Here is a 25,769-nt window from a genome sequence, read left to right on the forward strand (position 1 = left end):
CTGGCTTCTTTGGAAAATTCAGACGATCTGGCCCCCCAGGTGCACGTTCCCACTGGTCGGTGGAGCTGAGCGGTGGCCTCTTCCCTGCACCCTGGAGGTGGGCCTCCAGGTCTCTGGAGACCCCATCACCTCCTATTTCCTTCCTGACATGGAAACAAAGTGTCAGCGCCCACTTACTACTGTGCTGGTGCCTTCACTTAAACAGGAAAGTATGAGAGTTTTTGGATCCATGTTTCTGTCAAAGGTGGGGAAAGCACATGCAAAGGCCCTGAGGTGGAACTGAGTTTTGTATGTTTGTGGCATGGAAAGGAGGCTCACGGAGGAAGGAAGGGGCAGCTGGAGAGGTGGGCAGGGGCCAGGCCATCTAGCTTCCGGGAGGACCTTGGGTTTTATTTTGAGTGTATCAGGAAACCACTGGAGCATGGGCAGGCTTTAAGGAGGGGATATTTGATTTATATTCTAGAGGGATCCCTTTGGCTACCCGAATGGTAAGTGCTAGGGGGAAAAATAAAAGTGGGAAGGAATCTAGGGATTATTGGGGAGGGGTATTGGCATTTAAATAATGGAATCAGGGAAGGGACAGTTTGGCAAAATTTAGAGGAGGTGAGGGATAGCTAGGAGAGCCTTTCAGGCAGAGGGGACCGGAAGTGCAAAGGCCCTGAGGCCAGGGTGTGCCTGGTGGACTTGAAGAGGGCCAGATGGCCAGTCTCCCAGGAGGGAAGTGAGCGAGTAGAATAGGGACAGGACATGAAGGCAGGAGGTGACAGGGAGTTAAAGGCCATCGTGCAGGTCGTTGCTGACCCCGACAGGTGAGGGAATCCTGAGCCAGCTGGAATGCACACTCAGGAGCGGCTTCGTCAAGGACCGGGCCCTCCTAGGGCATGGGGGGGTGCGTGGCGTGGAGCCAGGATGCACCCTGATTCCTGGCCAGCCCTGAAGGAGGGGTCCCCTCGTGCCTCGTTCCAGGGAGGCCACTTTCCCCCCACAGTCTGTGCAGAGGGTGTCTCAAGAGCTGCAGCCCCCGCACCCCCCATTGTGCCCCAAATAGCCACCACCTATAGCCACCAGCCGGGATGCAGCGTTTGGAAGGAGGGCTGGGAGCAGGACGGTCGCTTTAGGGGCCTGTCCCCGTAGCAGGGTGTCAGCCTCGTGGCTCAGGCGCCCGCAGAAGCCACGCCCTCTGCCGCTGCCAGCCAGGCCCGCGCCGCCTCGCTCACTGCTGCCCGGCCTCGGAGCCCACCTCGGACTGCTGCTTGCTTCAAGGATCTCCACGGTGGTCAGCGCCGACCCCACCCATGCCCATGTGGCAGCCAGCGTGAACTTGGGGGCACCCAGCCCTGACTCGGGGAAGCCAGCCCTGACATCCTGGGGGAAGGCCTCCTGAGCCCCCCAAGCCCTTGGTCATCTGTCCCCAGCTCCGGCCCCCTTTCCTGGACACCCTCTTGTCCTTCGAGCCACCTGGGAGCAGCAGCTCCTGCAGAACCCTGGAAGCCCCCCCCAGTGTGGGCCGGGCTCGTGCCTGCTTGCTCCCCCAGCCCGGCTTACCCCGGCTCACCAGTGGGTCCTCCGTGCTCTGCCGGTCTGTCCCGTTGTCCAGGCAGTGCGCGCCACCATGTCCCAGCCCAGGCCAGTACCTGGCTCCGAGCGGGGATAACGAAATGAAGGCTTGTGCTTACTGGGCACACGTGTGTCCCAGGCCCTGTTGCCACATAGGCCATGGCATCCTTGCTACAGCCCTTCAGATGGGTGCTGCTGTCGTTCCATTTTACAGATGAGGAAAATGAGGCCCGGCAAGGTTTAAATAACTTGTTCCAAATCATGCAGCTGGTGAGGGGAGGAGGTGGGGTTTGAGCCTGTGCAGTCTGGCATCAGAGCCCTGCTCTGGCAGCCGCCTTCCTGGCCCTCCCCTCCGTAACTGCACGGAGGATTGAGTCACTGGAGCAGCTGCCCTCCACCCGCCCGGCTCAGAAGCCTGAGCACCGCCCCCCACCCCGGTTCTGCATGGTCTCATCACCAGTCCCCAGGGGGCCTGTGTCTCCAGCCTCCACGCCCCCCTCCTCCCCAGCCCTGGAAAGCAGATGCCACTTGGCCACACCCTCTCTGAACTTTCCACCCCCCTTCCTGGAAATATCACCAGAAGGGTCTCGGCATGGCCTGAGCCTTTTCTTTCCTCATCTCTCCGTCCAGGTCCTCATTCCCCTTGACCTTTCACAGCAGCCGCTCACGCCTCCTTGAAGCAGTTTCTCTCTTGGCCTCTTTGCTGCTGAAGGGACACGCCCCTCCCCTCATTTCCTCTGGCCTTGTTTCATTTCTTCATTCAGTCTTTTAACAAATATTCACTGAGTGCCTCCTGGGCCCGAGCCCAGGGTCTAGGAGACAGTGCTGAACGTGGAGCATGTGTGATAGAGGGGAGACATTGGGAAACAAATAAATAATACAATTTCAAATAATAAGAGCAGGGAGAACATAAAATAGGGTGAAGAATGGACTGTGTGTAGGAGGTGGTGGCTCTTTCTCGTGGAGTGATCAGGGGCATCTGGACTCAGAAGCAGCTGCTGAGCAAACTGCTGGGAGAAGGGCTTGGTGAGAAAGCAAAGCAAGTGCAAAGGCCCTGAGGAGGCTTTGGTGGTGCTAACAGAACAGCCAATGTGGGTGGAGGGTGGTATATGAGGGACGTCAAAGCGTAGGGAGGCGGTGGCCTGACAGCCTGGTGGGACTGCGCTAGGCCAGGTGGGGACTTCGGGTTTATTTCAAGGGCAGTGAAAAGTTGTTAGAAGGATGCAGCAGGGGAGAGACCGATTGTATTTACTTTTTAAAATGACACCTCTTTCTCAGCTTAAGACCGTGCACCAGAATGACGTGGAGCATTTGCTTGAAATGCAGATTGCAGCCCCTGCCACACCTGCATCATCGGAGTCCCTGGGAATCTGCATTTTGACAAGCTCTTACAAATTTGAGAGCCACTGCTTTAGGCAGACTTTCTAAACTGGGACATTCCCAGTGGGCAGAATTTGGGGGATCCAAGAACTTGGGTGGCAAAATACCACATCCAGCTGGCTTCAGCGTCTCCCTGCAGGATGTGTGGAGGCAGCAGACCCCGGTGGGACAAGCCACGCCTGGGACTCAGCCACCCAGAGAAAGCACAGCCTTTCCAGATCGTGTGCCGGGCCTTGCAGATGTCTTGAAATATCATCTCCCTTCTCACTATTTCAAAATTATGGAGGTTATTAGACTCGCCCTAGCTCGGTTATTTAATACACTAATAAAGAAGCACATCTATTAATATTATGCATTTGATTTAAAAAGCGTTTCGATGACCCTGTTTCAACATAATCGGTTTCCTTGGGATCCTATGTATATTTGTTATCTGCATTTAAAAACGTTATTTGCGGTAGGGTCCATAGACTTTGCCAGATGCCAAAGGGGAGGGGGCGGTCTGTGGCCCCCCAGAAAAGATGCAGAGCCTCTGCAGAGAGCTGCAGGGGAAGAGGCTATGGCAGACCCAAGGGCCCCTGCTGACCCCCTCTCCAGTGCTGGGTGACTTCGGACAGATGACTTTCTTTCTCTGTGCCTCAGTGTCCACCTGTAGGAGCCTGCAGCCCCCACCTCGCATGCTTGCTGGGAGGAACCATCGGGGCCTCCTGTGGGTATCAGACGAGTACACAAGGGCTGGCTGGCCTCCCAGGCCCAGCACTGCCACTCCCTTGCTGTGATCCGGCGCTGGGTCCTTAACCTCTCTGTGCCTCAGTTTCCTCTCATCCATATCACCTAGTGAGTGCCTAGGATTGTGGGGCTGAAAGGCGTTTCTGTTCGTCAAAGACTTGGGTGCCGTCTCACATGTGCTGTTACTGGGTGTGTGTCTCACCCTGCAGTTAGATTTGGGGCTCCCGGGGTGGGGGGGCTGGATTTCAGTCCAGTCCCCCTCTGTGTCCCCCGCAGTACCTGACACAGATCCTGGCCTGGGAAATTTGGCTGATGCAGGGACAGTGATTTCTCAGCAGTCACGATGGGGGAAGGCAAGTTAGAATCCCATCAGGACCTCAGGACTTAGCAGTGGGGGCGGCATGGGGGTTGCAGGGAGGGCGAGAGCTTGCCAGGCCCGGAAGCCTGGGCGGGCGATGATGTCATCTCTCCCAGTTTGACAGTATCTCCCCACCACCTGGCTCTGTCTTCCCTCTTTCTGCGCCTCAATTTTCTCGTCTCTTGAATGGGGCGGCTAGCATGTAATAAAGGGCGATCCGTGAGCCAAGCCTGGCTTCTGCTTTTTACAAGTGTTGTCTCATTTAACTCTCATATCCCCCCTCGGAGATGGAAGGGGAAACCAAGGCTCAGAGAGGTGAGGCAATTTGCCCCAGGACACACAGCAAGGCAATAGCAGAGCTGGAGGTGCAGGCCACTGGGCTTCCCAGGCCATGCCCGGACCCACAGGGCTACCCCACCTCCTCAGGGCACTACTCTTTTCTCCCCTCCACGTGAAGTGACCAGCCTCGCTTTATGTTCCCAGCACGGTTTTCGAGGGCACTGCACTTCCTCCCTGGCGTCAGGAGGTAGCTGGAGTGGGAACCAGCATGTGTCTGAGGCCCATGCAGCAGGAGGCTTCATCCCCGAGCCCGGCTCACCTCTGTCCTCCCTGGCTGCACTGTGTCTGGCTTTTTCTTCCTTCTCAATGCTTCTTGACAGTTCTCACTGTAAAGGCTCCTGCTTACACCCTGGGTTGATTCCATGGGCCCTTAGTCTCAGTGGCAGGAAACAATAGGGAAGGGTGGGGCCTCTGGCAAACTGTACCACATGTGCCCCACTGACAGGAGCAGCTGCCACTAGGCTCCAGCCCATTTGTCTTCAAATGGGAATGTGGTCTTATCAGGTAGATTGTCAAAATAATCTAGATTTTCATGTGATTTCCTCATATTGAAATGCTGGCATCTAAAAAAAATTTTTTTTAATTTTTTTGTGTGCTAAGAGAGAGAAAGATGGAGAGAGACAGACAGAACAAAACAAAACAAAATGCAATGAAAAAATTTAAACTCTTCTTCAGGCTGGTTCACAATTTCCAGTTTACCCTGTCTTATTTCATTCGCTTGCACAAAGCCAGCCCATTTTAGATATGGGAAAACTGAGGGCCAGAGAGTGAGGTGACTTGCCCAAGATGACGGGGGGTGGGGGTGTATTAGTTATCCAAAAGGGTGCTGATGCAAAATACCAGAAATTGGTTGGCTTTTATAGAGGGTATTTATTTGGGGTAGAAGCTTACAGTTACCAGGCCATAAAGCATAAGTTACTTCCCTCACCAAAGTCTGTTGCCACGCATTGGAGCAAGATGGCTGCCATCTGCCAGGGTTCAGGCTTCCTCTTCTTCTCAAGGCTCCGTGGTACAGCTTCTTCCAATATCAGCTGTAGGCTGGGGTAAGTCTCCTCTCTGTCCTGGGGCTTGTTTCTCTCTGGGCTCGGCTGCTCTGCTCTCTCCATAAGGCCAGCTGTAGACTCTCAGGTGAACAGCTCGTTTCTCTTTCCAGGGTCTCTGCTGCATCTGCTTCTCTGTGTTTACTTCCCAGGGTTCCAGCTCCAAACTCCACTCTCTGCTCTGCTATGTGGTTTTCTCTTCCTACAGACGTGTCCCAATCAAAGCCTTAATCATAATTTAATCAAGTAAAAGGGAAACCTCTGAATCCAATATAATCTAATATGCCCAGGGGAAAAGAAAGGTTCACAAACAAATCCAATATCTATTTTTGGAATTAATAAACAATATCAAACTGTTGGGGATGCAACTCAACCTTGAATTTCCAAGTTCTTCCCACTACATCTCCCCCTACCACCCCCCACCCCCCCGGGGCTCCCTGCTGCCTTTGCCTTCTAAGGGGGCCAGTGCTTGTCTTCAAGGCCAGCTCTGGATCCTGAAGGGATCCAAGGTCGGACCCAGGCCCTCTTGACCTCAAGTGCAGGCTTTTCCACCCCAGTGAGGTATCTGCCTGGAAGGACAGAGGAGCTTTGTCAGAGGGACAGGGTGGGGCTGGGTGGTCAGGAGAAGCTTCTCGGAGGAGGTGATCTTGAGTGGCAAAAGGAGGTATATTAGCTTCCTGTTGCTGCCGTAACAAAACCTCACCAGCTTAAGTGACTCAAAACAACACAAATTTGCGGTCTTACAATTCTGGAGGTCAGAAGTCCTAAATGAGTCCTAGGAGGCTAAAATCAGGATGTCAGCAGGACTGCATTCCTACTGGAGGCTCCAGGGGAAAACTCCATTTCCCTGCCTTTTCCAGCTTCTAGAGTCTGCCGGCATTCCTTGGCTCGTAGCCTGGGTCTCTGTCTCTGACCCCTCTACCTCCCTCTTTCCTTTATAAAGAGCCTTGTGATTATTTGGATGAAACCAGTTAATCCAGGATAATCTCCCCATCTCCAGATTTTCACTCGACATAGCAGCAGAGTCCCTTTGGTCACACTCGGTGATGTAGTTGCAGGTTCTGGGGATTAGGATTTGGCATTATTCAGCCTTCCCTAGAAGGGAGGGGTACTCTGCCAGGTGAGGTCATGCCTGGAGGCCTGGGTGGGCCTGCCATGACCAGGGAGGCTGGCACTGAGGGTGGGCTGGGCCACTTGGCACCTGCTTGTCAAGGGCATCGAATGCCATACCAAGACACTGGAACTTTATCGTCTAGACCAGCATTTCTCACACTTGAAATCAGCTGGGCATCTCGTTAAAATGCAGGTTTGAGTCATGGGTCTGCGTGGGGCTTCAGATGCTGCAATTCCAACAGGCCCCCTGGTGAGGGCGCAGCTCGGATTTGTGGACCTGCTTTGAATCAGCAAGGTTCTCGAAAACAGGGAGCGCCTGAGACGGCTGCACAGCCAGCGGTCACATCCAGGCTCTGTGTTTCCCAAGTAGGACATGGCCTGGCATGGGAGCACTTCCCTCTTCCTTGACTGAGGCAATCCCCTCGGACAGCCACTGAGCGCCCTACTGCGACCTCAGTCAAAGCCTGAAGGGTTTTCTGACTCATCAAAGGAATATGCCCAGTGCTGTGGCCGTGGGCAAGTGCTGTGGCTGTGGACAACCCGCTAGCCCTCTCTGGGCTTTGCGGAAAGGGGGCGGAGCTGGAGAGGCCAAGGTGACTTGGCTCTCGTACTTTGGGTTCGAGTCGGTCAATCTGGGCATATTTTTAGAGCCTTTCTTTTTATTGCAACTCTGCAAGTGCACACCGTTGTGTGTGAGGCGGTGTGGTGTTTGCTAGAACCCCGGGCCCTCAGCAAGGTGGACAGCTGGGCATTTGCTGGATATTTCACCCTTGTAGGTGTCGCGCAACCAAACAACGTTTGGAAATGCTTTGTCGCTGCAGAATGTCAGGGATAGAAATGGCTTTAGATGTCGTCACCCGTGGGGGTGTAAACTCAAAGGCCCACCGGGCCCCTGCGGGAACCGCTAAGGAGTGACGGGGGCCAGGTGGGTCTGGGCTGGCCCCGGAGTGTGTGTCCTACTTGGGGGTGTAGCCCCAGCTCATCTTGTGGAGGTCGGGTCCAGCATGGCTGCAAACGAAGCCAGATATCTGGATTTTTATGTGATGTCTCCTATTTTTAAATGTTGCTAATGAATTCAGATATTTTTAAAATACTGAGTGGGCCAAACAAGACATTTCTGAGGGCTGGATTCAGCCTGCAGGCAACTTGTTTGACAATCCACTAGTTTTACCAAGAGGGAAACTGAGGCCCACCGTAGTGGGTCCTTCCCAAGGTCCTGCAGCATCAGGACCCAAACCCAGGGCCACTGACTGTGGCGTGGCCCTTCATTCTTGTTCTCCCTGCAGCTCCCTCTTCGAGTGAGCCCCTTACCCCCACCCTCCTCCACAACCTCAATTCCTCTGCCTCTGACGGAGCCAAGCCATTCCCTGTTCATCCAACCTGTGGGTGCAGGCGGCACCGGCTCCTGCCCAGACTCTATCCCCAACCTGCTTGGGGACGTGGCCAAGTCCATGCTCCTTTCTGGATCTGAGCTTTTTCACCTGCAAAGGGAGGGCAGGGGGCTCGAGGATGTGCAGAGCCCCTGCCTGCAGTCCTTGGAGGCCTCTCGCCTTCTTCTGCAGGTGCCCGCGTGTCTCTTCCTTTGAGCTTTCAGTGTTGACATTTCACAAACAGTAGCTGTCACGGAGTCGTTTCCAGACACAGAGATCCGGGCATTTACATGATTTAACATGTTCAGTCTCGGGGTGTGTCGCAGCCAGCGGCCATGACTTATTGATTTGACACGTTAAACTGAGGGATTCTGGAGGGAAAAAAAAAGTTTTCTCTTGAAATGCTGTTGGTTCTTGCGGGTTCTTATGATTTTGCAACAATTCCTCTCTGATCTCCGTAGGAGTCTGATTTGTCCAAACGGCTGATATGCACTTGTCTTAAGCTTCCTAGTGCTCCTTGGCAACGTATTAGGAAAAGCAACAACGCTAATAACGGCTGACACCAAACATTTACTGTGTGCCAGGCCCTGTCCTAAAACTTGACTCATTACTTATTTAACCCTATTTTTTAAAAAAACATTTTATAGGCAAGAAAACTGAGGTTCACTTTTTGAGGTGTCATACTTGTGTGATTTTTAGATGTCTCATTTAACGTTCATAACATTATGCCCATTTTTCAAATGAGGACACTGAGGGACAGAGGGAGTAAGACCCCTGCCCAAGGTCACACGGTTAAGACACGGTTGCCACCCGTGTGTTTCCACGCCACCAAGGGACCCAGGGTGCGCGGCAAATTCGTTCTTGCAAAGCCATCAATTCCATCAATCGAGGGCCAGTGTCGGCGTCACTAAGCTGTTTTTTAAAAAGGCGAAAAAAGCGCGGCTAACGGGGTTAGCTGTCACCCCGCGGACCCGCACCTGAGGAGAAATCATTTCATTTCTTCTGTCTCGGGAGGTCACCCATACTCCGCTGCAAATCGAGCCATTAGCGGCAAGTTTCAGAGACTTGGAACACTGCTCTCCTTTGTTACCGAGCCTTTCCCGGGCAGGGCCAAGGGGAGGGGCAGCCGGCAGGAGCCTCTGCCCTCCTGCCTGCCTTTCCTCACACGCACGTGCCTTCCACAGCCCGGAGCAGCGTCCAGCGTGCAGTGAGTCCCAGTTTTAATTATTCCCTTACCACCTTTTGCCAGACCCCAAACCATACTGTCCTATCATTGGCTCAAGTTTTCCTAAAGTCAGCTCGCTTTTGTAGCCTTTGTAGAAGGGACCTTTAGAGAATTTTAGCATGCAGCAGCGGCCTTTGGGGGGCTGGTTAAATCCCAGACTGGCTGCCACCCCTTTCCTGAGGCTCCATTAAGCAGGTCTGGGTGGAGTGGAGAATCTGCGCCCCATGTTGGGCCATGCGATTGGGAAGGGACAGTGTCTGGGGGCACGGAAGAGGGCAGAGAAGGGTGGAGAGTGGACCGCCTGGGTGGGTGGGCGGTGGGTGGAGACTTAACCAGCACAGCAGGTCCCGTCCAAAGGTTACTCAAGGCTAGTCAAGTCTAGCCAGGAGCTGCTGGAGATTCAGAGCCTGAGGCTGGCCCTTCTCGCCTTTAAAAAGATTCACAAATGTCAGAAAGGTGTTAGGGACACATTAGCCCCAAGCTAAGACTCTTTTGATTGAGCTAATGAGAATTCAAAAATAATTGAAAAACCAACAGTTTTTTCACTCTTTGATTCAAACAGTTCGATGTGGTGACTCAACACCTCTCGCCTCTGTTGGGAAACACCTCCGTTAGATCCCACCCTTGTAGTCACCCAGCTCAGGTACCTACGCCCCAGGTGTCAGGCAGTGGTTGAGGGCTGCGGCTGGGGCTGGGGGAGTGGGGAGAGCAGTGCCAATTCCCCAGGAAGGTCAGCCTGCCTCCCAGCGGGGCAGGGAGGGCTGTGGGACCAGGACAAGCCCCCAGGCAAAGAGATGGAGGGCCCGACAGGTGGAGGTGTGCACATAGCACTGAGGGCAAGGGGGTGCGGGAGCACCCACAGAGTGCTCCGCCTGCGTTGTCCTCCTTCCCATCTCCCCGCCCCTGGAGGACTGGCATTCCCACGGACCCCACCTTCCGCCCTTTTCTCTTTTGCCCCCCACACTTTCTAGAGTCCATCCCCTGTTCCCGTGCCTTCAGCTGCCATCTACTTGGCAATAAGAGCAAATATGTCAGGAGTGCCTGCTTCTCACCATTGCCCGCCCAAATCTCTATGGGAGCTCCAGCTGCCTCCTAGACGTCCCCGCTCGAGCACCCACAGCCGATGCCCACCCGCCTTTCCGGAAGTGGCCTCGTTGTCTTCCGGCCTTAGCGTCTTCCGGTTCTCAGTGAGGGGCTTGGCTGTCTGCTTGCCCAGCTCAGCTGAGTCACTCACACGGCACCATCGTGGCGCCACCCCCTCCGTAGTCACAGGCCAGCAGCCCCGCCGAGCCAGCCCCCAGGTGTCCCCTAGTTGGCTCACTCGTGCTCACCTCCAAGTTGCCACGGGCCAGGCCACCACCACGTCTAGCCTGGAGTGTGGTGAAAGCCGCCCAGGGGGCCTCCCCACCTCTGCTTTCTCTCCTTTCTGTCCATTCGCAGCTCTCCTGCCAGCGTGGTCTTCTCAGCACATCCAAAATCATATCCTTCTGCTGCTAAGACCCTTCAGTGGGTCGTCACTTGGCTCGACAACAGGAATCAAGTTCAACGCCCTCAGCCTGGCTTCCAAGGGCCCTCGAGACCCATCTTCCCTACCCTGTGGCCTCCTTCCCCATCACACCCGTGGCCAGCTGGGCTCAGGGTCTCTGAGAACCAAAGGACCTCCAAGGGATGCTGGACAGCATGAGCATGAGAGCGTTGGCTGGGGAACCCCATGTCCCCACACCCAGACGGCCACCGCAGCAGCCCAGGGGTAGGGGAGTACAAGCGCAAAATGGGCCCTCGATTCTGCCAGTTTACAACCTCTCTAGCCAGGAGAGTTGGTATAGGGCAGGCAAGCATCTAAGAGTCCCCCTAGGGCAAGAATTGTGTGTGTATGATTTAGGACACATGGCTGCAGGTAACGAGCCAGCATAACAATAGGGAAAGTAATCTCATACAAGGGAAGTCTAGAGAGGCTCAGGACTCTCAGGCCCCAGTGATACCACCTTTCCATCATTCTGCTCTTTCACTACCATGTTAGCTTCATCCTAAGTCTGGTGCCTTCCAAAGCCATAAGAGGCTGCTGACAGCAATCGTCCATCAGATGGGAAAGAGAAAGAAGGCCTATATCCAGCCACAGGACACAAATTCTTCCCTTCCATTTGAATGGGCCCACTTAGAGGTTGCAGGCTCCCTGGACCAATAATTGTCAGCCAGAGAACGTCATGCACTGATTGGCTTAGGCTTGGGTTCCTGAGCCAATCACTGGACTTGTCCCAGCAGCGGCCAAGGGCAGGGCCCTACCGCGCAGCCGCTGGTCGACGACTGCGGAGAGGCAAATGTAAGTTCCCCGGCACATTCTGAATGAAAAAGAGTGCTGTGGGGCTCCAGTTGTCCAAGAGCGACCTTCCAAAGACAAAGACCTAAAAGAGACCCAAGAAGCCTGGGTGGAGCTCCAACATTGTCCACAGGAAGCACTGAGCAGTTGGCCCTTCTTGTGACAGTTGTAATGAGCGCAACCATGAGAATTAGTATTCTCTTCCTTTGCTTGGATGGGCTGCAGGCAGAAGCTCTTGAGTGCAGTGGGGAGACAAGGAAATCAGTCTCTTGGGAATAAGAAGCATAACCCCAGCCAAGTAGAGATACCAGTGCCTGTTTCTCCATGGGTGGCTTACTTCCGAAACATCCTCACCCCCCACCCCAAATCCTCATCTCCTCTCCCATGGGGTCTGAAAGAGCCCTGGTGTTGTGGGGAGGTGGGAGGGATGGAGGGGTGGAGGCCTGGCACTGGGAGAGTGGGGGCAAGCGCAGGGGGGGCAGCTGAGTCAGCACCCCCCCACACTCGTTCTGGAGAGAGAGCCCAGAAGAGGGCCCACAGCAGTCCCAGGTGAAGGTTGCTGGGAGGGGGCTGGGGTGGCCGGGATGCTGGGGATGTCGTCTTTAGGGATCAGCTGTGCCAGTCCCCCTCCCAGCATGGCCCTGCTCACCCGGCATTTCCTGCTCTCCTTCCTGCTGCGGGGTGGGCCTTGGGCCCAGTGAAGGGCCTCAGAGGCTGAGTGTGTGGTGCCAGGGGGTGTTTTAACATCCAGGCTGCCAAGAGCATGTTATTCTCTTACAGAAATCCAAAGGATCACCCAGGAGAGGCAATATTTTTGTAACCAAAATAAAATAATTCCAAGCTCTAAAAACCCTGTTTTGCTGGATATGATAGGGGATGTTTTAGAATCTGGATTCTCCATCAGGGAGCAGAGAGGAACTTGGAATTTGCTGCTTTTTGTTTGTTTCATGCAATACGTAGTATTGAATGCTGTTTATGCAATACCATTTATTGAATGTCCCAGGACATTCCTGGTAGAAGGACAACTTACGCAAAGGCATAGAGCAAGAAAAGGACAAGTTTGACAACTTCAGAGAATGCAAAAGCTGAAGATTAGGACTCTTTTTCTGATAGAAATCCTACCTCAAACACCTTGGCAACAAGGTGTCATATGATTGAAAGAACCAGGGACGGGCTTCAGGCATGGCTGGTTCTGGGGACTCAAGAAATGTCTTCATGACACAATCTTCTTCTATCTCTTGACTCTGTCTTCCCTGGCTTTGGCTTTAGTCTCAAGAAGGCTCTTGCCCCCCAGCGACTCAATCAGTTCCATCCTTATATCTTCCCAGCCTCGAGCCAGTAGGAAGAATGGGATTATCTTTCCCAATGGCTCAAGCAAAAGTCCTGTGACTGATTCTCATTGGACTGACTTGGGTCATCTGTCCATCTCTGACTGACCAGGCCTGGTATATAGTCCCACCCCCAGAGGATAGGCCCAACTTGAACCATATGTGGCTGGAAGGTAAATCATGTGGATGTGTCACTTGTTCCATCTTGTACTCTCCACCTTTTTTCTTAGAAATCTTATCTGCTCCTACAATTTCCAATTTCTCTCTCTTAACCTTGTCTCTAGCTTTGACTTCACTCCAGAGTCTCTGGGGTCAATTTCCGGTCTCCACTGGATATATCCCTATATAACAATAATGGCTGTAATAACAGCTTACATGAATTGAGTTCTCAGTCTGAGCTAGGCATGAGCCCTTTACATTGCTGTGTGATTGAACTCTCACAGCACAACAATATGGAGATCAGTGTTATTATTCTCCTTTTATGGATGAAGAAACAGGAGTGCAGAGAAGTTCAATCCTCTCTGATTGCAGGGGGGTGGGCAACGGAGTTCTGATTGGCCGTATCTGAGTCTTGTGCCTGACATGGAGCCAGGGTGTGGGGTCAGCTCTTACCAAACCACAGAGCCTGAGAGAGAACAGGGTTCTCCAAAGAAAGAGCATATAGAAGAAGGGGAGGGGGGAATGACGCTGGGGAGGGAAAAGAACTACACTAGGTTGCAAATGATGGTAACCCAATTCAGACCAATTCAGGGGGAGAAGATGCTGAGCTGTCTCATGGAATACAAAGAAAGGTTGCACAGACAAAACACTGGAGGACAAGGGAGGAGTGGCCTTCAGGAACAACTGGAACCAGCGGCCCACATTGTCAATCTGCGTGGACTCTCGTCTGCACTTCTCTTTCCCTGTATGCTTCAGTGGTTCCAAGTTGAGGTTCCTAGAGAAGGGCTTTGAATGGCCAACTCTAGGTCAGATGATCATATTGGATCAATCATCTATGTGTGTCGGGGTCACATCAGAACATGGCAACTCATGGGAGAACCACAAGGTTGTAATAGTGGGAATAGCGATGGTGGTTTCTAGAAAAAGTGGGGTGGGTATAGGGCAGGTAAGCATTTAAGAGTCCCCTTAGGGCAAGAATTGTGTGTGTATGATTTAGGACACATGGCTGCAGGTAACGAGCCAGCATAACAATAGGGAAAGTAATCTCATACAAGGGAAGTCTAGAGAGGCTCAGGACTCTCAGGCCCCAGTGATGCCACCTTTCCATCATTCTGCTCTTTCACTACCATGTTAGCTTCATCCTAAGTCTGGTGCCTTCCAAAGCCATAAGAGGCTGCTGACAGCAATCATCCATCAGATGGGAAAGAGAAAGAAGGCCTATATCCAGCCACAGGACACAAATTCTTCCCTTCCATCTGAATGGGCCCACTTAGAGGTCGCAGGCTCCCTGGACCAATAATTGTCAGCCAGAGAACGTCATGCACTGATTGGCTTAGGCTTGGGTTCCCGAGCCAATCCCTGGTGAGGAGGGTGAGATGGCCATGCCTGCCTTGGGCCAATCAGGACCCATTCCTGGAGCCGAGGTCTATCCTAAAACCTCCTGCTCCTCCCAGTGGGCGTGGGGTGGGAGGGTCCCAGGAAGGTCGGCACGGTGTGCCCCTCGTCTCATGGCCTCTCTGCCTCTGCCACACAGGGGTCCTGTGGCTGTCCGTGGTCTCCGAGGTGCTCTACATCCTCCTGCTGGTGGTCGGCTTCAGCCTCATGTGTCTCGAGCTCTTCCACTCCAGCAATGTCATCGACGGGCTCAAGCTCAACGCCTTCGCGGCCGTCTTCACGGTGCTCTCAGGTAAGGCCGTGGCCTCGGGCCATAACCAGGTGCTCAGAGCAGAGGAGCCAGCTGGGCTCTGGAGCAACCACCCGCCGAACCAACTGGGTGACCTCGGGCAAATCACTTCTCTGCTCTGAGTTTCCATGTTACCATTTGCAAAATGAGATTTGTTTGCTCACTTATTCGCCCACTCGACAAGCCTTTACCGCCGCCTCTATCGTGTGCCGGGGCTGTACTCAGCACTGGGGTTATAATAATGAAGACAAACAGACAGTTCCAGCCCTTGTGGGGCTTAAGTCTTCTGGGGGAGAGGTGGGATAACAAGAGATTTAGGAGGTAAAAGCTGAAGGCTCGGTGGTGGGTTGGATTTGTGGTGTGAGGGAGAGTGAGGTGGCTGTGAAGAACTGGACGGATGGTGGTGCCACTCTGGGAGGTCAGAGCAGGAAGGGGAGCCTGCTTGGGGTGGGGTACATCACACATCGGCTTTAGCTTGTTTGCCTTTGAGATATCCAAGTGGAGAGACCACATCGGAAGCTGGATGAACAAACACATCTGGAAGCTCAGAGGCCAGCAGAAGAGGCAGATGTCTTAGGGAGAATCCATGGAGCAAGGATTTTGAGGGTTCTAGGAAGAATTGGGATGATCAACAGCATCATGTGCCTCAGTGAGGAGGAGACAGAGGAACCCAAGAAAAGGCCATTGGTTTAAGTGACCAGGTGCCTGGAGCATGGCTTCAATGGATCCAGGTCAATAGGGGTTAAACAGGGAGTGAGCGAGAAGGCACGAAGGGAATTTGTAAACTCAACTTCAGGAGTCCTGACAGACAGAGTGGTGGCTTGGCTGTGTAAGGCATTTGTTCCTAAAAAGCCCAATGCAAACCGAATCTCTATAAATCTAATTCTATTCTTTAGGCAGTGGAAGAACTCTCTATTTAATGAAACAGAAACGATAAGTCTTCTGGTAAGGGAAATAATCACTCCCTCATTGAGGAACGCATATAATATAACAGAAGGATCCCTCAAAAGAAGAGAACAGAATCCAGGGAATTATGGCACATCCCAAAACATGCCTGATGCATCACTTCTAGGAAGTGGGAAAATGGGCTGTAGTTGTAAAGAAAAGAAAAGAAAAATCTAATGTTCTTCATTACACCGCATCGTTTTGGTCCCTGCTCACCCCATTCCCAACAATTCAGGACTCAGGGACTCATTTTTTCTTTTTTTCATCTTATGTTCATTTACTCAACCAACATTCATTGAAGGCCCACTGGGCCAGGCACGGTACTAGGTTTGAAGGGAAAAAGACTCAGTCCTTGCCCTCATGAAGCTTGCAGCCTTGTAGAGAGACAGGCACATCAGATGATCATAAGATGACGTGTCGATGTCTGTGCACCAGGGGCCCCGAGACTGGGGCTGGGAAGGTCAAGTAAGGCTCAACCTTTGAGCTGCGCCTTGCAAGATGAGTAAGTGTTTGCCTGATGACTCCCTTGGGAGGACATTCCAGGCAGAGGGAACAGCACAGGACAAGGACAGCTGGTGTGAGGAAAGGGGGCACGTTCTAGGAACTTTGAGTAGCTCAGAACGGCCGTGGAGGAGGGGGCTGCGAGATGGGGCTCTAGGGCTGGGGAGGGCCTTGGGGGCTTGCAAAGGTCGTTAGGTTTGACCCTGTAGGCAACGGAGGGAGCCCCTGAAGAATTCCGAGCATGGGGTGATGTGGCAGGTTTGCATTTTGGAACGACTTTGCTGGGTTCAGGCTGGGGGCAGATGGAGCAGAGGTGGGGTGGCTGGGAGGAGGCTGCCGTCGCGGTGGGCGTGAGCGGCAGTGGGGCCCCAACCCAGAGCAGGAGCAGTGGGAATGGAGGGTGCCAGCGGACGTACCCAGCCCCGAGGAGGTAAAACCACCAGTGCTGGCGCCGCCTAGGAAAGGCGGGTGGGAGAGGGCGGTTCAGGCGAAATAGAGAATCTAGGTCCAGGCTTCCCAGTTTGGAATTTAGGGAGTCCGTGAACCAGAATGGGGGACAAATTGTATCATTATTTCTCTAACTCCTAGCTGACTATTAGCATTTCCTTCCAGTACGACGGAACAAACTGCAGTGGTGGGTGCAGCTATAGGTGTCACCCTATACTTGCTGCAGGTATTTTGAAACGTGCCTTCAAAAGTGCAAAAAGTACTAAAACACTTCGAGCTTCCAGTGAACCTTGCTATCGAATGTGTTATAATGAAGCACCAATATTCCTATGTCACAAATGTGTTTTTGCTAACTGTATTTCAATATAATTGGTTTCTTCTGCAATGGTCTTACTTTGTCTGCTGTGACACATACCACATGGTGGCTTGGCGCAAGCCACAGGAATTTAGTGGCTCACAGATTCGAGGCTAGGAAGGCTGGTGTCCTCCTGGTGTCAGAGTGCATTCTGGCTTGCTGTCAGCTAAGTGTTCCTTAGCTTTCCATCATGTGGGATGTCCTGTCTTCTCTCTTCCAAGTCCCATTGACTTCCAGCTTCTCTGGCTTCTCCCCGTGGCTTTCTCTCACACTTTCTGAATGCCTTCTGCTAATAAAGGACTCCCGTGATCTGATGAAGTCCCAATTCACTTGGGTCCCACCTTAACTAAAAATAGCATCTTCAAGAGATCCTGCTTACAATGGGTTCATGCCCACAGGACTGCAGATTAAGACGAAGACTACGTCTAAACTGAGGGTACATAACTTGAGTCACCAAGATCACCTGTGTATTTTGTTTTATGCAGCTGAAAACATTATTCTGAAACAGGGTCCATAGGTCCAGATGCCAGAGGGTCCACAGAATAAAAGAGTTAATACCCACCCCCACCCCGTCTGGGTGGTCCCTGAGCTGGCGTTCGGCTTGGGACCAGATGAGCAGGGTTCTCACCAAGAGATGAGATGGTGCGTTCCATGTTGATCTGGTTGGGTATGAAGCAGGACATCCGTCTCTTCCGCCTGGTCAGCAGCTTCATCTCCTCTCCTTTGCCTGCTCTCTGCCAAGCACTAAAGAGTACTCTCAATTATACAGTGTCTTCCTCCCACCCCAACTTGCTTACTCCAGTCCCCAAACAAAAGTCTGTTGTGGCACATTCATTGCATTTGGTGAATACATCTTGGAGCACTGCTGCACCGCATGGCTTATAGTGTACATTGTGGGTTACACTCCCCCCCAGTTCATTCAGTGGGTTATGGCAGGATATATAATGTCCAGCATCTGACCCTGCAACATCATTTAGGAAAACTCAAGTCCCGAAAATGCCCCCACATCACTCCTCTTCTTCCCTCTTCCTGCCCCCAGCACTCCCGTGGCCACTGTCTCCACATCAATTATACAGTGTCTTCCATTGCTAGAGTCACAATAATTCTACAGTAGAATACCAGATGTGGGAGGAGTGAGGGGAGTGGGGTATATGGGAACCTCTTATATTTTTTAATATAACATTTTGTGTGACCTATGTATCTTTAAAAAAAAAAGGCAATAAAAAATGTTATGGAAAAAAAAAAGTCTATCGTCAGCCCAAAGCAGCCAGCGGTAGTGGTTCATCTCCTCCCTAATGGGAGGGGAGGGGCTCTCCTCACTTCCACAAAGGGCTTCTCAAGGTTGTCACCCAGGGTTCCGACGAGCCGGGAGTCCCACGGCTAAAGAAAATAAGACAGCCTCTGTCATTTTAGGCAGATAAACAATCCACGCTCAGAGAGGTTGACTTGCCCAGGGTCGCCCAGCTGGTAAACGGCAGGGCGGGGACAAAGCCCAGCTCCGGCTGGCTTCCAGCTGGTGCTCTTTCCACAGCATCACACGGCGGGAGTGACCCGGGAGGAGGGAGCAGACTTTACGTCCTCGAACACAGTAGCTGAGTAATGTGCGCCGGCCAGATGACGGACCAAGATCCACGCAGCATGTGGCAGCGAGAAAGGGTTTTGTATCCCTGCCTGGAAGAAGACAAACATTAGAAAGAAATGGGACCAAGAGGTGCCCGTTGGCGGCGCCGTGGTGGGTGGGCTGGGGGCGGGCTGTGGCTGATGCGCGCTGGCCCAGGGCCAGCTTCCCCAGCAGCCTCGGCGGGCGCCCGCGGAGGGCCCAGGGCCCTTTTAGAGATCCATGAAATGCTTTCATTTTAAATTCTTTTAAAATCAGAAGGGAAAAAAAACCCATCATAACGAACACATAAAAATGAGTCTAGCCTGGATTATATTCCTCTTTATACCACTGAAGTGGTAGGATATAACTTTTAATATTATTTTTTACGGAGGAACAGGCCCACAGAGGCACGAAAGACACAGGGTGGCCCTGCCCTGGGCCACGGCGCTCCTGAGTCCAGCTGGGGAGTGGCTCCGGCTGCCAGCCTCCCCGCTGCTCCCATCTGGTGACTTTAGCCAAGAGGTGCCGGGGGAGACGGGGCTCCCAGGCCACTGCCTCTTCCCCCAGGAAGCACGGTCTTAGATCCTGGAGGCGATGTGGGAGCATGCTGGGAATATTTCACTCCTTCCCCAGTTCCTCCAAAAAATGAGGCTGATCCGCTCAGAAAAAAAAGAAACTCATTTGGAAAACTCCTGCATGGTCCGGCTACGGGAGAACATATGCATTTCCGGGAAATCATCAGTCCCCGCGGAGAAGTCAGCAAGAGGCCATTTGGTTCAGAAACAAGAAAAGGAAATGTTGTGTTAAAGCAAAACAAAAAAAATTACCAAGGAAAATGAGACTCCGGAGCCCAGGTTTCAAGGGCCGTTGTAAGTGTGAGGTGTGAGTTGAAGAACCAGCGCCTCCGTCGCCCGAGTGCTGGAGACTGTGAACAGTGCTTTGGATGGAGGTTTGGGGGTCTGGAGGCCCCAGGCCATGAGACCAAGCCTGCCAATCCCAATCAGGGCAAGCCGGTGGGGCCACCCAAAGCCTCAGACCTGAGCGCGAGGAGTGCAAAGGCTGTTCCCAGGCCCATTGTTGGCCGTGGGAGCCCCGAAGCCTCTGGGTTCCGGGGGCGCATGTTTGCAGAGCCTCTGCCTTGCCATCTGGTCTGCTGCTGCCTGTTTTGAGCGAATGTGAGCCGTGGAACCGGTCAGGGCTGAGTTGCGTGTGCGATCGCAGCAGCGCCCCCAGGCGAGGTTTCCTATGGTCTCAAATTCCTCCCTAGTCCATCCCATCACTTCTTTCCTCGGCTTTCCCTGGATCTTATTCTCACTGGAGTGATTTGCAGTTTTATTGTGTTGTTGCTTCTTATGTGAACTGCTACAAGTCATTTTAGGATGAGTTTCCTGGAACCCTAACTCCCCTAGACACCCCCACTACCTGGGTCTTTGCCAAAAGAACCCCCCTTCCATAGCTCCCTCGTTCAGTCGCTCTTGCCCTGGCCAGACTGGTTCTCTTGCCTCTGCTGCCAGGGCAAGGACTTTTGTGTCTAACATGCAGGTTTTCCACATTAGTAAAGATTATTTGGATGGCAAGTGACAAGAGCCCAATTGAGTTAGCTAAAGAGAAAAAAGGAGGAAGTGGAAATGTTTTGGTTCAGATCCTGAAAGGTACAGGGCTGTGGGCTTCAGACATGGCTGCATCCAGTGATTAAACACGTCATCAGGTATCTGTCTACATCTCTAAACTCTGTCTTCTTCTGTGTTAGCATCATTTTCAGTCACATGTGGAGAGAAGTTCGGCCATAGCAGCTCTAACTTATATAAGATTCCAGGTGAAGAGAGCGTTTCTTCCCAATAACTCTTGCAAAAATGCAAGGAGGGCAGGGAACAGATTAGCTTAAGTGATTGAGTGCCCACCTCCCACGTGGGAGGTCTCAGGTTCGGTTCCTGGTGCCTCTTGAAAACCAAAACCAAAACCAAAAACCAAACAACAAGCAAAACAAATGAAAAATCCAACTCAGCGTAGCTGACCTGCCTCAGCAGTTGAGCACTGCTTTCCACTTATGAGGTCCCAGGTTCAATCCCTGGTTCTGCATGATTTTTCTGTATCCTACAGTTGCTTTAATTAAAAAAAAACACTTTTTTTTTTAATTGAAAGAAGACTCATTCCTGAACTAATCACGCTGGCCACAGAGGAAGTAATGCTCTGATTTGCCAGGCAGGGTTGCTTGACAGCAGGATTATATAGGATGGTGGACAAGTAATGTCCAAAGGAACAAGTCCAAGGGGGGTGTCAAGTGAGAGGTTTAAGGGGGTGGTGGAGCTGCAGGGCTCAGTGCCCCAAGAATGGCAGATGTCTTAATTTGGGGCCTTCCAAAAGCAGACCCTAAGGTGATGATTGGGGGCACATCATTTATTTGGGAGGTGATCCCAGGAAGTTTGGTGGGGCAGTGGAGAAGTATGACAAGGAAACAGGGAAATCCAATAAGGGAGATATTGATGAGCAAGTTATCATGTGGACACCTGGGGTTTAATTCTATGGGGGACCACTTGAGAGAATGTGTAGAGCATATCTCAGAACTGATCCCCCAAGGGGAGAGACAGCAGTGGTAGATATTCACCAGCCTCCACCCACTACTGATTGGAGCTCACTTGTGGGGTATTAACACCCCAGGACCACCAGCTTTCCCACCGAAGAGGGAAAGTGCATGATGAAAGAAACCAGCAACATGCAAAGATCAGCCTAACCAAATCTTCAGGTGACCTCTAACGTGGGCCAAAGGGGTGTGAGTGGGCACTGGAAGCATCTGCCACGGAAAGTCCAAGCAGGAGAAAGAGGAGGTCTGGGTGGACAGACAGGAGCCTGTACCTGCAGCTGAGTTGTCACTTGCTTCCACCTATGATTTTCTTGGGAAGACTGGAGCCACTGATAAAAATCTGAGGGAGAGAGGGGCCTGCACAGTCTTCCCTGATGGAGACAACTTACTTAAATGCCCTGATTTGGGTCTGTTTGGCCTGTAGGGCATCCCTGGCAGGTTTTGGATGCTGCAGGTTTTGCCCTTCTCCAGCTCAGCCCCCTCTCCTTGCCCATGAGAGAGCTGACCAAGCCAAGTCTCCCCAGATTGACTCCTCTAGGATGGATAAAGATATTCTGAGCAAATAGTAACCAAAAGAGAGCTGGGTTGCTCTACTAATATCAAACAAAATAAACTTCAAGTCAAAATCTGTCATGAGAGACAGAGAATATATTAATAAAGACAAATATATATTTAATACAGTCAATATATAAATAAAAAGGTCAATCCATCCAGGTTAGATAACAATCACAAACATTTATGCACCTAACCACAGTGACCCAAAATACACAAGGCCAACAATGGCAGAACTGAAGGGAGAAATAGACACCTCTACAATAGTAGTAGGAAACTTCACCACTTTTGTCAGTAGACAGAACACCTAGAACATCTAGACAGCATATCAATAAGGAAACAGAGAATTTGAGCAATATGATAAATGAACTAGACGTAGCAGGCAAATACAGAATATTGCACCCCAAAACAGCACATTTTCTCAAGTGCACAGGGACCATTCTGTAGTATAGACAATGTTAGGTCACAAAATAAGTATCAATAAATTTAAAAGACTGAAATTATAAAAGCATCTTCTTTGACCACAGTGGAATGAAGCTAGAATCGATAACAGATGGAGAATTGGAAAATCCCACAAATATATGGAAGTTAAACAGAATACTCAAACAATCAATAGGTCAAAGAAGAAATCACAAGGGAAATCAGGAAATATCTTGAGATGAATTAAAATGAGAACACAACACATTAAAACTTATGGGACACAGCAAAATCAGTGGGAAATTTATAGCCCTAAATGCTTGCACTAACAAAGAAAACTAAATCCAAAGCAAGTAGAATGAAGGAAATAAAGATTAGAGAAGAAATATAGGAGCTAGAAAATAAAAAACAATAGAGATAATTAATAGAACAAAAACTGGTTCTTTCAAAAGAGCAATGAAATTGACAAATCCTTAGCTAGAGTGACAAAGAACGAAAGAAAGAGGGCACAAATAATTTTTTTAAAAATGAAAGAGAAGATTCACTATTGACCCCACAGAACAAAAAGGATATTATGAACAACCCTATGCTAACAAATTAGACAACCTAGATGAAATGGACAAATTCCTAGAAACACACAACAACCTACACTGACTACAGAAGAAATAGAAGATCTCAACAGACAAATTACAAGTAAAGTGATTAAATCAGAAATCAAAAACCTCCCAACCAAAAAATTAAAAAAAATAAAAAGCCCAGGACCAGATAGCTTCATAGGTGAATTCTACCAAACATTCCAAGAATTAACACCAATCCTGCTCAAACTCTTTCAAACAGTTGAAGAGGAGGGAATGCTCCATAGCTCATTCTATGAGGCCACTATTAGCCTAATACCAAAGTAAGATAAAGATATCACAAGAAAAGAAAATTATAGACCTTATGAATATAAATGTAAAAAATCTTCAACGAAATAGTAACAAACAGAATCCAATAGCACATTAAAAGAATTATACGCCATGTAGAGTGGATATGGCTCAAGCAATTGTGTGCCCACCTCCCACATGGGAGGTCCTGGATTTGGTTCCTGGTGCCTCCTAAAGAAGATGAGCTGCAATGAGACACAACGAACCACAAGTGGATGTCGCTCAAGTGGCTGGGCACTCACCTCCCACGTGGGAGTTATGGGTTCAGTTCCCAGTGCCTCCTGAGAAAGATGAGCTGACAATGAGCAGACAGATGAGTGGGACATCTTGGGGGTGTGGGGTGGGGATAAAAAGTTTTTTTAAAGAATTATACAGTATGATCAAGTGGGATTTATCCCAGGTATGCAAGGGTGGCTCAACATAGGAAAATCAAATAATATAATACACCACATTAACAGAACAAAGGGCAAAAAAACACACGATCATCTCAATTGATGCAGAAAAGGCATTGGACAAAATCCAGCACCCTTTCTTAATAAAATACTCAGAAAACTAGGAATAGAAGGAAACCTCATCAATATGATAAAGGGCAGTTATGAAAACCTACATCTAACATCTTACTCAATGGTGAATGACGGAAAGGCTTTCTTTCCAAGATCTGAAACAAGACAAAGATGCCCACTGTCACCACTATTCTTCAACATCATCCTAGAAATTCTAGCCAGAGCAGATAGGCAAGAGAAAGAAGTAAAAGACATCCGAATTGGAAAAGAATAGGTAAAATAGTCACAATTTTCAGATGACATGATCCCATATATAGAAAGTCACAAAAAAATCTACAACAAAGCTACGAAAGCTAATAAATGAATTCCACAGAGCAGTGAGGTACAAGATAAACATGCCAAAATCAGTAGTGTTTCTATACACTAGTAGTGAAAAATATGTAGAGGAAATTTTTTAAAAGCTATCAATAATAGCAACTAAAAGAATCAAATACCTAGGAATAAATTTAACCAAGGATGTAAAGACTTATACATGGAAAACTACAAAACATTGCTAAGAGAACTGAAGAAGATCTAAATAAATGGAAGGACGTTCTGTGCTTATGGGTTGAACACTAAATATTGTCAATTAGGGAGGATGTCACTTCTACCTAAAGTGATTTACAGATTCAATGCTATGGAAAAGTGAGGCATCAAAATTATTTGGAAGGATCAGGATCCCTAAATAGCCAAAACAACCTTTAAAAAGAATGAGGTTGGAGGACTCACACTTCCCAATTTTAAAACTTATTACAAGACTGCCATGGTCAAAACAATATGGTATTGGCACAAGGACAGAAATATAGAAAAGCTATACAACTATCAAAAAATGGGCAAAAGACTTGAGTAGACATTTCTCCAAAGAAAATATACAAATGGCCAAAAAAACATAGAAAGACACTTCCTATCATTAGCTATTAAGGAAATGCCATCAAAATCACAATGGGATACCATTTTACACCCATAGAATGGCTACTATTAAAAAAAATAACAAGCATTGGAGAGGATGTGGAGACAGGAACACTTATTCATTGTTGGTGAGACTGTAAAATGATGCAGCTTTGCTGTGGAAAACAGTTTGGTAGTTCCCCAGAAAGTTAGAATTACTATAAGATCCAGCAATCCCACTTCTAAGTATATACCCAAAAGAATTGAAAGCAGTGACTTGAATAGATATTTGCACACCCATGTTCATAGCAGCATTATGCACAATTGCCAAAAGATGGAAGCAATCCAAGTGTCCATCAACAGATGAATGAATAAGCAAATGTGGTATACAATGGATTGTTATGCAGCCATGGAAAGGAATGAAGTTCTGATACATGTGACAACATGGATGAACTTTGAAGACATCATGTTAAGTGAAATAAGACAGACACAAAAGGACAAATGTATGATTTCACTGATATGAAATAATTAGAATAGGCAAATTCATAGAGTCAAAAACTAGATTACAGTTTACCAGGGCTGAGGAGGGGATAGGGAATGGGAGTTAATGCTTAATTGGGTCAGAATTTCTGTTGGAGGTGATGGAAAAGTTTTGGTAATGGAAGGTGGTGATGGTAGCACCACATTGTGAAAGCAATAAACACCACTGAATTACATATTTGAATGTGGTTAAAGGGGGAAATTTTAGGTTGTATGTATGTTATTTTATTGGTCAGGGTTCTCTAGGGAAACAGAACTGACAGGAGATATCTGTAGATATTATAGTATGAAATTTTATAAAATGTTCTCATGCAATCATGGGGATACACGAATCCAAATTCCAAAGGGCAGGCTGTAAGCCAGTGACTCAGATGAAGATCCTCATTGAATTCCCCAGGAGATGCTGGCTATCTGAAGCAGAGATGCGGATTCTCTCTCTGAATGCTGAAATCACTTCTCTTTTTTAAGGCCTTCAGCTGATTTGATGAGACATCACTCATTGCTGATGGCAGTCTCCTCAGCTGATTGCAGATGTAACCAGCCATCTATGCAATCAACTCATGGATGATTAAAGTCCATGAAATGCCATTGTATCACAATTAGCCCAGTGCTTGCTTGACCAAACAAGTGGACACCATTACCTGGTTAAGTTGACACATTAGCCTAACCATCACAGTTATTAAAATAAAAGTTTAAAAAAGATATTAAAAATGTATATTCATACATTTTTTATAAATCAGATACAGCATTCACTAACTTCTTTAGAAATTACCTTAATCAATATTCTTTGACACATTTTTTCTCAATTTTTGAATAGCGTTATTATCTATCTTTTGCATGTCATCAGACTTTTACATTTAAAAATTATAAGTAATAAATTAT

The 25,769-nt window shown here is 49.7% G+C and overlaps 1 protein-coding gene across 1 annotated transcript in view; it reads left to right on the forward strand.

The window, feature by feature from the left end:
- Positions 1 to 25,769, forward strand: part of GSG1L (GSG1 like) — a 260,072-nt gene that overhangs the window by 152,244 nt on the left and 82,059 nt on the right. Inside the window, exon 3 of the mRNA XM_058286151.2 lies at positions 14,447 to 14,599. Coding sequence (XP_058142134.1) covers positions 14,447 to 14,599 — 153 coding nt within the window. The remainder of the gene's footprint in view (positions 1 to 14,446; positions 14,600 to 25,769) is intronic.

The sequence above is a fragment of the Dasypus novemcinctus genome, chromosome 23, assembly GCF_030445035.2.
Source record: "Dasypus novemcinctus isolate mDasNov1 chromosome 23, mDasNov1.1.hap2, whole genome shotgun sequence".
Lineage (NCBI taxonomy): Eukaryota > Metazoa > Chordata > Mammalia > Cingulata > Dasypodidae > Dasypus > Dasypus novemcinctus.